The following is a 12,270-nucleotide window of genomic DNA, read 5'->3' as shown; positions in this document are numbered from 1 at the left end:
AACATGATGAAAAATGTCCACGAGAGCCCCGAGTACCGACGAGCGGCCATTACCGTAAATCTCCGAGTTAAAATCAGGGCAAACTCGGGAGAACTCTTGGAATGAACTCGTACCGTGGGACAGGGCTTTTAGAGGGATATAGGCCAAACACAGTCAAGTGGGACTAGTGTAGATGGGACATGTTGGTCGGTGTGGGCAAGTTGGGCTGTAGGGCCTGTTTCCACACTTTATGACTATGACGATTTGCTTGAATACCCTGAGAAAAATGGGTCATTTCCCTTGGAGCAAACATGTGCAAATATATCCAGAAGTTTCTAATTAAAAATAGTTCATGTAGTTGATTTTCATTTATTCTAACCCAGTGGCTGATTTAAAATGACTGAGGGGAATTAAAAAAAAAAAAAAGCAAGTCCATTTTATTTGATGGGGAGCTGGAATTTCGAAGGCATTGAATGAGGTTCGGTTTGCTGAGACATGCGGCCGCTCTCAATCAAGTGTTGGTGGAATGCATGGCAGAGACGCAGCAGGTTCCCACAAATGGCAGTACTGCAGTGGGAGGCAGAACGGCGGAGCTGGTAGTGCAGCTGCCTCACGGGCGCCAGAGACTCGGCTTTGATTCTAACCTTGGGCACCAGCACAGTCAAGGACCAGTCTCACCCAGGTCACTCTCTCTCCCCATCAGGCAAAAGGTATAGAAGTGTGAAAACACACACACACACACACACACACCCACCTTCAGGGTCAGTTTCTCAGTTTCTTCCCAGCTGTTAGACAAAAGTGGTGGAGAAACTCAGCGGATGCGGCAGCATCTATGGAGCGAAGGAAATGGGCAACGTTTCGGGCCGAAACCCTTCTTCAGACTGATGTAGGATGGGATGGGGGGGGGGCGGGAAGGAGAAAGGAAGAGGAGGAGCCAGAGGGCTGAGGGAGAGCTGGGAAGGGGAGAAGACAGCAAGGGCTACAGGAAATTGGAGAAGTCAATGTTTATGCCACTAGGGTGCAGACTGCCCAAGCGGAATATGAGGTGCTGCTCCTCCAGTTTCCGGTGGTGCTCACTCTGGCCATGGGGGAGGCCCAGGACAGAAAGGTTGGATTCGGAATGGGAGGGGGAGTTGAAGTGCTGAGCCACTGGGAGATCAGGTTGGTTATTGCGGACCGAGCGGAGGTGTTCGGCGAAATGATCGCCAAGCCTGCGCTTGGTCTCACCAATGTAGATCAGCTGACATCTAGAGCAGCGGATGCAATAGATGAGGTTGGAGGAGATGCAGGTGAACCTCTGTCGCACCTGGAACGACTGCTTGGGTCCTTGAATCAAGGGGGGAGGTAAGCAGCTGTTATCAGGCAACTGAATCCTATCAATATAGGGAAGGTCTCGATCTGAAACGTCGCCAGTTCCTTCTCTCCATAGATACTGCCTCACCCACTGAGTTTCTCTGGCATTTTTTGTCTACCTTCAACTGAATCCTATCGCCAACTAGACTGCGGTTCTGACCTCCCACCTGCCTCATTGGAGGTCCTCGGACTATCTGTAATTGGACTTTACCTTGCCCTGAACGTTATTCCCTTTATCATGTATCTGTACACTGGACGGCTCGATTGTAATCATGTGTTGTCTTTCCGCCTACTGGATAGCACGCAACAAAAAGCTTTTCACTGTACCTCGGTACACCTGACAATAAACGAGAACTAGGGTGCTGTCCATGTGGAGTTTGCACGTTCTCCCTGTGACTGTGACTTTTGCGCTTAAGCTGGGTGGACTTGAGATCATAGGCGTATGGACCAGACTTCCCACCTTTGACTCCATCTACACTTGGCACTACCTCAGAAAAGCAGCAAAGATAATCAAGAACTTGTCCCACTCGATCATTCATAGAGTGATACGGCGTGGAACCAGGCCCTTTGGTCCAACTTACCCACACCAGCCAACCATGTCCCATCTACACTTGCCTGCGTTTGGTCCATATCCCTCCAAACCTGTCCTGTCCACGTACCTGCCAAACCTGACTGTTTATAAGTTAATTGGCCACTGTTTATTGCCCCTTGTGTGTAAGGACCGGGTGACAAAGTGTGATAATTTGGAACTAGAGTGAACAGGCCTGTATCGTTCAATCAGTGGGCAGATAAGCAGCTTTTCATCTATTATTGTGTAGGAAGGAACTGCAGATGCTGGTTTAAACCAAAGTTAGACACAAAATACTCAGTGGGACAGGCAGCTTCTCTGCAGAGAAGGAATGGGCGACGTTTCAGGTCAAGACCCATCTTCAGACTCAATTATATTGATCTATTATTGTTGAGACTCAGTACCGTCCAGGACTTGGGGAAGAGCGCTCTCATTCTCCTTTAGCATGGTACTGCAGGACATTTTATCTCTTGGTCGTAGGTACAGTTCTAGGCCTGTCCCACTTAGGCAATTTTTTAGGCTACTACAGGCGACTAGTTTGTCGCCACATGTTCACCGGTGGTCGCCGGGAGTAGCCTCCTCAGTCGTGCAAAAAATCGTGGCGTCTTTCTGGTAAATTCCTAGCGTCAACGCGTCGAAAAATATTCGGCGACAGTGGTTTTGATGTCAATGAGCGTAGCTTGACTTCTGACGTAGGTGCTGTCGTAGGTTGTCGCCGGTTTTTCGGCGACCTGCTACGACTATGACAGTCGCCGGCAGTTGCCTAAAAGATTGCCAAGTGGGACAAGCCCATCAGTGCCCTGTTACGGTAATGGAAAGTGCAGATTTTTAAAAAGTGCCACAGTGAGGTAGAGTGGAAGATCATGGACTTGATCTAGTAAGGTGATTTAAGGTGGGGGGGGTGGGGGGAGAATTAAGAGGAACCTGAGGGGTAACTTTTTTACAAAAAGGGTGGTGGATATATGCAATGAGCTGCATGAGGTAATTGAGGCAGGGCGATCATAAGTTCTAGGAGCAGAATTGCGTCATTTGGCCCATCATGTTTACTCCGCCATTTAATCATGGCTGATCTATCTTTTCCTCTCAACCCCACTCTCTTGCCTTCTCCCCATAAACCCAGACACCTGTACTAATCAAGAATCGGTCAATCTGCACTTTAAAAATACCCATTGACTTTATCATCGTGTTTAAGAGATATTTAGACAAGTACTTGGATGAGACAGGATTAGAGGGATATGGCAGGTGGGACGAGAGTAAATGGGGCAAGTTGGGCCGAAGGGCTTATTTCCACACTGTGTGACTATGTTGCAAAGCTACCTTTCATGTGAGAAGTTAACTGGGAAAACAAAGTGCTGGATTTTATATTTAATTTATTTTTATTGGAGGAAAAAAAATTTACAGTACATCTGACGTATGGCATTACATTTCCCTCCATTTTGTTTTTTATAAATAATAATAACAAAATAACCCTAACCCACCCTCCCTAAACACCCCTTGGCAGCTAATGTTTTCACAATACAAATATATCACAAAATCAAATGCACATTTTAACAATAATAAAGTAACAAAACAGAATAAAGGCAGCTCCCCACTTACTATCAAGTGCCCTCAGTCAACAGGTAGTTCCTTTAGACCCTCAAAGTATGATAAAAAGGGTTCCCATTTCAAATAAAACATTTTCACAGACCCCCTCAATGTGAATTTAATCTTTTCTAGCCTTAAAAAAAACATCACGTCTTCCAGCCAAGCAGCAGCAGATGGAGGAGTGGTAGATTTCACGACCAGCAAGATTCTCCTCTGGGCCAAAAGTGATGTAAATGTAATGATATCAGACTGGGTTGTGTTTAAACCCAAGGTTTTATCTGCTACACTAAATACAGCACCAAGCGGGCACGATCTCACTGTCATCCCAAGGACGTCGCCCAGTAGTTACCAAGTTTGGGGCAAGACCAGAATGCATGAGCTAGATTGGCTGGAGAGAAGGAGCACCTGGATTGATCAGCAGGTCAGGTAGCATCTGTGGAGGGAAAGGGCAGGCAACATTTCAGATCGGTACCCCTCAGTCAGGTAGGACTAGTGTAGATGGGGCATCTTGGTTGGCATGGACATGCTGGGCCGAAGGGCCTGCTACTGTGCTGTATAACTCTGTTCTGCCCAACCTTTCAGTGAATTTTTTTTTAAAAGTGCCATTGCTTGTAGAGACTTGTGTCTGAAATAGTTGATTCATTGCCACGGAGACTTTACTTCAAGTACGTCATAGGTTGTGGAGTGCTTTGGCATGTTAGGGTGAATATTTGTGAAAGGTGCTGGATGAACTTGCTTGCTTTTTATTTGGAAATTGGGCGGGCGTTTTAAAGATAAACCATTGCTTGATGGGGGATTTTTACAAAGAACAGCAGAGAACACCCAAACACACAAGAACACGCCCTTCAGCCAACAATGTACGGGCCAAGCATGATGCCAAGACCAACTCTTGTTCGCCTGCACTTTGCCCATATCCCTCCATTCCCAGTGGAAACATAGAAACATAGAAATTAGGTGCAGGAGTAGGCCATTCGACACTTCGAGCCTGCACCGCCATTCAATATGATGGGCCGAATGGCCTACTCCTGCACCTATTTTCTATGTTTCCCTCATGGCTGATCATGTAGGAAGGAACTGCAGATGCTGGTTTAAATTGAAGGTAGACACAAAATGCTGGAGTAACTCAGCGGGACAGGCAGCATCTCTGGAGAGAAGGAACGGGTGACGTTTTGGGTTGAGGCCCTTCTTCGGACTGATCATCAGTGATCATCTTCCCAGCTGTTATCAGGCAACCAAATCATCCTACCACAGCCAGAGAGCAGTCCTGAACTACTATCTACCTCGGACTATCCTGGCTTTACCTTGCACTAAACTCTTTAGATTCTGGATTAGTTCCTGAGGATTGGAGGGTAGCTAATGTAACACCACTTTTTAAAAAGGGAGGGAGAGAGAAAACGGGGAATTACAGACCAGTTAGTCTAATGTCGGTAGTGGGGAAACTGCTAGAGTCAGTTATTAAAGATGGGATCGCAGCACATTTGGAAAGTGGTGAAATCATTGGACAAAGTCAGCATGGATTTATGAAAGGTAAATCATGTCTGACGAATCTTATAGAATTTTTCGAGGATGTAACTAGTAGAGTGGATAAGGGAGAACCAGTGGATGTGTTATATCTGGACTTTCAGAAGGCTTTCGACACGGTCCCACATAAGAGATTAGTATACAAACTTAAAGCACACGGTATTGGGGTTTCAGTATTGATGTGGATAGAGAACTGGTTGGCAGACGGGAAGCAAAGAGTAGGAGTAAACGGGTCCTTTTCACAATGGCAGGCAGTGACTAGTGGGGTACCGCAAGGCTCAGTTCTGGGACCCCAGCTATTTACAATATATATTAATGATTTGGACGTGGGAATTGAATGCAACATCTCCAAGTTTGCTGATGACACGAAGCTGGGGGGGCAGTGTTAGCTGTGAGGAGGATGCTAGGAGGCTGCAAGGTGACTTGGATAGGCTGGGTGAGTGGGCAAATGCATGGCAGATGCAGTATAATGTGGATAAATGTGAGGTTATCCACTTTGGTGGCAAAAACAGGAAAGTAGATTATTATCTGAATGGTGGCCGATTAGGAAAGGGGGAGATGCAACGAGACCTGGGTGTCATGGTAGACCAGTCATTGAAAGTAGGCATGCAGGTGCAGCAGGCAGTGAAGAAGGCGAATGGTATGTTAGCATTCATAGCAAAAGGATTTGAGTATAGGAGCAGGGAGGTTCTACTGCAGTTGTACAGGGTCTTGGTGAGATCACACCTGGAGTATGCGTACAGTTTTGGTCTCCTAATCTGAGGAAAGACATTCTTGCCATAGAGGGAGTACAGAGAAGGTTCACCAGACTGATTCCTGGGATGTCAGGACTTTCATATGAAGAAAGACTGGATAGACTCGGTTTGTACTCTCTAGAATTTAGAAGATTGAGGGGGGGTCTTATAGAAACTTATAAAATTCTTAAGGGGTTGGACAGGCTAGATGCAGGAAGACTGCTCCCGATGTTGGGGAAGTCCAGAACAAGGGGTCACAATTTAAGGATAAGGGGGAAATCTTTTAGGACCGAGATGAGGAAAACTTTTTTCACACAGAGAGTGGTGAATCTGTGGAATTCTCTGCCACAGAGGGTAGTTGAGGCCAGTTCATTGGCTATATTTAAGAGGGAGTTAGATGTGGCCCTTGTGGCTAAAGGGATCAGGGGGTATGGAGAGAAGGCAGGTACAGGATACTGAGTTGGATGATCAGCCATGATCATATTGAATGGCGGTGCAGGCTCGAAGGGCCGAATGGCCTACTCCTGCACCTATTGCCTATGTTTCTAAACGTTATCCTCTTATCATGTGTCTATACTGTAAATGGATCAATTGTAATCATGTATTGTCTACGCTGTACCTCGGTACACGTGACATATATATATATATATGTATGTATTTGTGTGTGTGTGTATATATATATATATATATACACACACACAGACAAATAAACGAAACAATAATAGTGTAAAGTCAAAATAATGTCCCCACGTCTATGGAGTTCAGACCTTATTTGGAGGTTGTAGTTTTCAATAGCCTAATGGCTGTGGGGAAGAAGCTGTTCCTGAACCTGGACGTTACAGTTTTCAGGCTCCTGTACCTTCTTCCCGATGGCAGGAGTGAAATGAGAGCGTGGCCAGGGTGGTGTGGGTCTCTGATGATGCTGGCTGCCTTTTTGAGGCAGTGACCCCTGTAGATCCCTTCGACGGTGGGGAGGTCAGAACCCATGACGGACCGGGCAGTGTTCACCAGTTTTTTGCGATCTTTGTTCCTGGCTGTTCCTGTTGCTGAACCAGGCCATGATGCAACCGGTCTATATGCTCTCTACTGTACACCTGTAAACGTTCGAGAGTTCCAGGCACTCACCACCCTAGGAATCTTACCCCGCCCATCCCCTTAATGTCATAAGGAATAGGAGTAGAATTAGGCCATACGGCCCATCAAGTCTCCTCCGCCATTCAGTACAGTATTGGTCGTCTAATTTGAGGAAGGACATCCTTGTGATTGGGGCAGTGCAGCGTAGGTTCACGAGATTGATCCCTGGGATGGCGGGACTGTCACATGAGGAAAGATTGAAAAGACTAGGCTTGTATTCACTGGAGTTTAGAAGGATGAGGGGGCATCTTATAGAAACATATACAATTATAAAAGGACTGGACAATCTAGATGCAGGAAAAACGTTCCCAATGTTGGGCGAGTCCAGAACCAGGGGCCACAGTCTTAGAATAAAGGGGAGGTCATTTAAGACTGAGGTGAGAAAAAACTTTTTCACCCAGAGAGTTGTGAATTTATGGAATTCCCTGCCACAGAGGGCAGTGGAGGCCAGGTCACTGGATGGATTTAAGAGAGAGTTAGATAGAGCTCTAGGGGCTAGTGGAGTCAAGGGATATGGGGAGAAGGCAGGCACAGGTTATTGATAGGGGACGATCAGCCAAGATCACAATGAATGGTGGTGCTGGCTCGAAGGGCAGAATGGCCTCCTCCTCCACCTATTTTCTATGTTTCACCATCTATGACCCTGTCCGTTGACTGCTTGACCTCTCTCCCTCAGTGAGTACAAAGTGCGTGGACACCACCATCACCAACCTGCTGGAGGGACGAGTGGAGTTTTCTCCCGAGGAGGTGTCTGCCAGCCCTTCCAGCTACTCCTTGTCGAACACGCCTCACGCCGTGCCTCACAACCTCGCCGCCGCTCCGAAGGTGCCAAAGGCCGCGCCCGCACCCAAGGTAAACGCCAGGGGTGGTGTCCGTCCCATTTTTACACAGAGTTAGGAATCATAGACATAAACATAGACAATAGGTACAGGAGGAGGCCATTCGGCCCTTCGAGCCAGCACCGCCGTTCAATGTGATCATGGCTGATCATCCACAATCAGTACCCCGTTCCTGCCTTCTCCCCATATCCCCTGACTCTGCTATCTTTAAGAGCCCTATCTAGCTCTCTCTTTAAAGTATCCAGAGAACCTGCCTCCACCGCCCGCTGAGGCAGAGAATCCCACAGACTCACCACTCTGTGAGAAAAAATGTTTCCTCATCTCCGTTCTAAATGGCTTACTCCTTATTCTTAAACTGTGGCCCCTGGTTCTGGACACCCCCAACATCGGGAACTTGTTTCCTGCCTCTAGCGTATCCAAGCCCTTAATAATCTTATATGTTTCAATGAGATTCCCTCTCTTCCTTCTAAACTCCAGAGTGCACAAGCCCAGCTGCTCCATTCTCTCAGCATATGACAGTCCTGCCATCCCGGGAATTAACCTTGTAAACCTACGCTGCACATTCTCCCATTTAACTCCCATTCCCACACTGGCCTTTCTGTTCTGGGCCTCCTCCACTGTCAGAGTGAGGCCCAGCGTAAATTGGAGGAACACCACCTCATATTTCGCTTAGGCAGCTTCCACCCCAGTGGCATGAACGTTGATTTCTCTAATTTCAAGTAACCCGTACATTCCCCCTCTCTCACTCTATCCCTCCCCCATCCTAGTTCTCTTGCTGATTCCACTGTTTGTATTCCTTCGTCATCCCCTCGTCCCCAGCTAACAATGGACAATTGTGGGCTCCACCTTTCTTGAGTCATGCAGGTTCTGCTTTGTTCTGTACCTTCCCATGCCTCTAGTTTCCCCTGTCCCTGGCACACACCAAAGAAGGGTCTCAACCCGAATCGTCGCCTATTACTTTTCTCCAGAGATGCTGCCTGACCCGCTGAGTTACTCCAGCATTTTGTGCCTATCTTCGGAGTAGACGATTTATTTGGTGATGGATGGATCTCTGGGTACTATAGTCAGAGCCAAATTTCACGGGGCAGTAGATTCATGATGGGCCAAATGGCATTTTTAATCTAATTTTTGTTCTCTTATAAAGACCGTTTCCAAAATGACGTTTGAGAAATCGCCAGTTGACCGACATCTCTCCCTGCAAGATAGAAAAGATGCCCTATATGCTTATGCAAAGAGGTAAGTACCATATACTGGTTCATTTTAATGCTGTACCTAATATTGCGGAGGTGAGCTGCACATCTCGCAAACTAACCTAGATAGATGCCCTGCGGAAAAAGTTTCTGGTCGCCGACCTGCAACGACCTATGACGGGTGCCGGCAGTCGCCGAAAAAGTCGCACGTGGGACCAGGCCCATTGCTGTTTCTTAAACATAGAAACATAGGTGCAGGAGGAGGCCATTCGGCCCTTTGAGCCAGCACCGCCGTTCATTGTGATCATGGCTGATCGTCCCCTATCAATAACCCGTGCCTGCCTTCTCCCCATATCCCTTGACTCCACTAGCCCCTAGAGCTCTATCTAACTCTCTATTAAATCCATCCAGCGATTTGGCCTCCACTGCCCTCTGTGGCAGGGAATTCCACAAATTCACAACTCTCTGGGTGAAAAGTGTTTTCTCACCTCAGTCTTAAATGGCCTCCCCTTTATTCTAAGACTGTGGCCCCTGGTTCTGGACTCGCCCAACATTGGGAACATTTTTCCTACATCTAGCTTGTCCAGTCCTTTTATAATTTAATATGTTTCTATAAGATCCCCCCCCTCCCCCTCCCCTCATCCTTCTAAACTCTAGTGAATACAAGCCTAGTCTTTTCAATCTTTCCTCATATGACAGTCCCGCCATCCCAGGGATCAATCTGCGCTGCACTGCCTCAATCACAAGGCAGTTGGGACAGTCCCAGCCAGTGCACGCTAGTGTAATCTCTGACCATCTTCTCCCCGTCTATCACAGGCGATACATCGATAAACACGGTCTGCCGACAGAGAGCAAAGAGAGCCTGGACCAGGAGCATTGACACCCACCGCGGAACCTGAGACCAGGCCCAGCTACTCTCCACAGAGACGGCACATCAATCAACATTTTCTTTCTTTTTTTTTTCCCCCTTTTGCCTTTTTTTTGGGGGGATTGTTCTTTTTTTTTTGTTTCGGAAAAACTTTCTCTTCGATAATATGGGTCTGATTTTTAAGATGTTTTATGGGCAGTCTTTTCAATAATCAATTAGTGAGGGAGGGGGGGGGGGAGCGGGGTGGGAGAGGAAGGGAGGAGTTCTGCAGAGCATTCTGCATGACAATCATGCATGTTCCTGTACTGGATACTACTGGGAAAATGGCGGTGTCCCTGTATTTTTTGAGTCTTTATAAAGAGCTTACAACTGATCTCCTGACTATTTCTTAGTTCCTACGCTGACTAGTACGGATTGTCAGAGGTTATGGGGAGAGGGCAGGATAGATCAGCCATGATTGATTGGCGGAGGGGACTTGATGGGCCGAATGGCTCAATTCTACTCTTACCTCTTATGATCTTATGAGAATACACGATAGGTGCAGTAGTAGGCCATTCGCCCCCTCGAGCCAGCACCGCCATTCAATGTTATCATGGCTGCTCATCCACAATCAATACAATACAATACAATTTATTGTCATTTGGACCCCTTGAGGTCCAAACGAAATGTCAGTACCCCGTTCCTGCCTTCTAGCCATATCCCTTGACCCTGCTGTCTTTAAAAGCTCTATCTAACTCTCTCTTGAAAACATCCAGAGAACCAGCCTCCACCACCCTTAGACAATAGACAATAGGTGCAGGAGGAGGCCATTCGACCCTTTGAGCCAGCACCGCCATTCACTGTGATCATGGCTGATCATCCCCAATCAGTACTCCGTTCCTGCCTTCTCCCCTTACCCCTTGACTCTGCTATCTTCAAGAACCCTATCGAGCTCTCTCTTGAAAGTATCCAGAGAACCGGATGTCCAGAGTCTGGAATTCTCTTGAGGCAGAGAATTCCACCGACTCACCACTCTATGTGAAAAGGTTTCTCCTCATCTCCGTTCTAAATGGCTTACCTCTTATTCTTCTAGAGTTAATTGTTATGATCTTCTAGAGTTAATTTTCAGTAATGTTTATGTGATAGGAGCAGAATTAGGCCCTTCGGCCCATCAAGTCTATTCCACCATTCAATCATGGCTGATCTATCTGTCCCTCCTAACCCCATTCTCCTGCCTTCTCCCCATAACCCCTGACACCTGTACTAATCAAGAATCTATCTATTTTCATAGAAAATAGGTGCAGGAGTAGGCCATTCGGCCCTTCGAGCCTGCACCGCCATTCAATATGATCATGGCTGATCATCCAACTCAGTATCCCGTACCTGCCTTCTCTCCATACCCCCTGATCCCTTTAGCCACAAGGGCCACATCTAACTCCCTCTTAAATATAGCCAATGAACTGGCCTCAACTACCTTCTGTGGCAGATAATTCCACAGTTTCACCACTCTCTGTGTGAAAAATGTTTTTCTCATCTCGGTCCTAAAAGACTTCCATCTTATCCTTAAACTGTGACCCCTAGTTCTGGACTTCCCCAACATCGGGAATAATCTTCCTGCATCTAGCCTGTCCAACCCCTTAAGAATTTTGTAAGTCTTCCATACAAATATCCATTGACCTGGAATCCACAGTCTTCTGTGGCAACGAATTCCATAGATTCAACTCCCTCTGACTGTCCTTTTATTCTGAGACTATGTCCTCTAGTCCTAGACTCTCCCACTAGTGGACTCATCTCCACATCCACTCTATCCGAGCCTTTCACTATTCGGTAAGTTTCAAATGAGGGGCCCCCTCATCCTTCTAAACTCCAGCGAGTGCAGGCCCTGTGCCGTTAAACGCTCATCATAGGTTGACCTATTCATTCCTCGGATAATTCTCGTGCAACTCCTCTGGACCCTCCCCAACACCAGCACACCCTTCCTCAGATACGGGGTCCAAAATTGCTCACAATACTCCAAATGGGGTCTGACCAACGCCTTTTAGAGCCTCAGCATTACATCCCATCCCAGCAATACAGGTCCACTGCCGATTTTCCGGCAGTTCCTTGGTTCCCGAGCCTTTCTGGATTATCCGTTTTGCCGGCCCAACGGAGATCACGGCCTCCAAGAGTAGTCCAACGCCGAGGGGCCGATATACCGGCCCGCAAAGTCGCGCTCCCCAGATGACGCAACCTGTCGTATCGTGTCGCGGGTGGACGTACATTGACGCCGCGTGACGCGCGCCCTGTCCCCAAGGTGACGTGTGGAAATTGGTGAAGCGGAGTGACAACCTTGACGCAGCTGCGTCACATCCTGTCGTACTACTTGACGGTTTTCAGGTGACATCGGGCGTCAGTCACTGGAACAATGGGACAATGGAGAGCCAGTGGATGTAGTGTACCTGGACTTTCAGAAAGCATTTGATAAGGTCCCACATAGGAGATTAGTGGGCAAAATTAGGGGCCATTGGGGGAAGAGTGCTGA

At 47.4% G+C, this 12,270-nt stretch overlaps 1 protein-coding gene across 2 annotated transcripts in view; it reads left to right on the top strand.

The window, feature by feature from the left end:
• Nucleotides 1-10,143, top strand: part of aup1 (AUP1 lipid droplet regulating VLDL assembly factor) — a 62,197-nt gene extending 52,054 nt beyond the window's left edge. For both annotated transcript variants that reach the window (XM_033035925.1, XM_033035918.1), the window contains 3 exons: nt 7,550-7,725; nt 8,857-8,948; nt 9,719-10,143. In XM_033035925.1, coding sequence (XP_032891816.1) covers nt 7,550-7,725; nt 8,857-8,948; nt 9,719-9,782 — 332 coding nt within the window. In that variant the 3' untranslated portion in view covers nt 9,783-10,143. The remainder of the gene's footprint in view (nt 1-7,549; nt 7,726-8,856; nt 8,949-9,718) is intronic.
• The last annotated feature ends 2,127 nt before the right edge of the window (nt 10,144-12,270 follow it).

Source organism: Amblyraja radiata, chromosome 1, assembly GCF_010909765.2.
Source record: "Amblyraja radiata isolate CabotCenter1 chromosome 1, sAmbRad1.1.pri, whole genome shotgun sequence".
NCBI classification, from domain to species: Eukaryota; Metazoa; Chordata; class Chondrichthyes; order Rajiformes; family Rajidae; genus Amblyraja; species Amblyraja radiata.
Note: the sequence above shows the minus strand (reverse complement) of the source record. Positions and strands in the feature narration are given on the sequence as shown.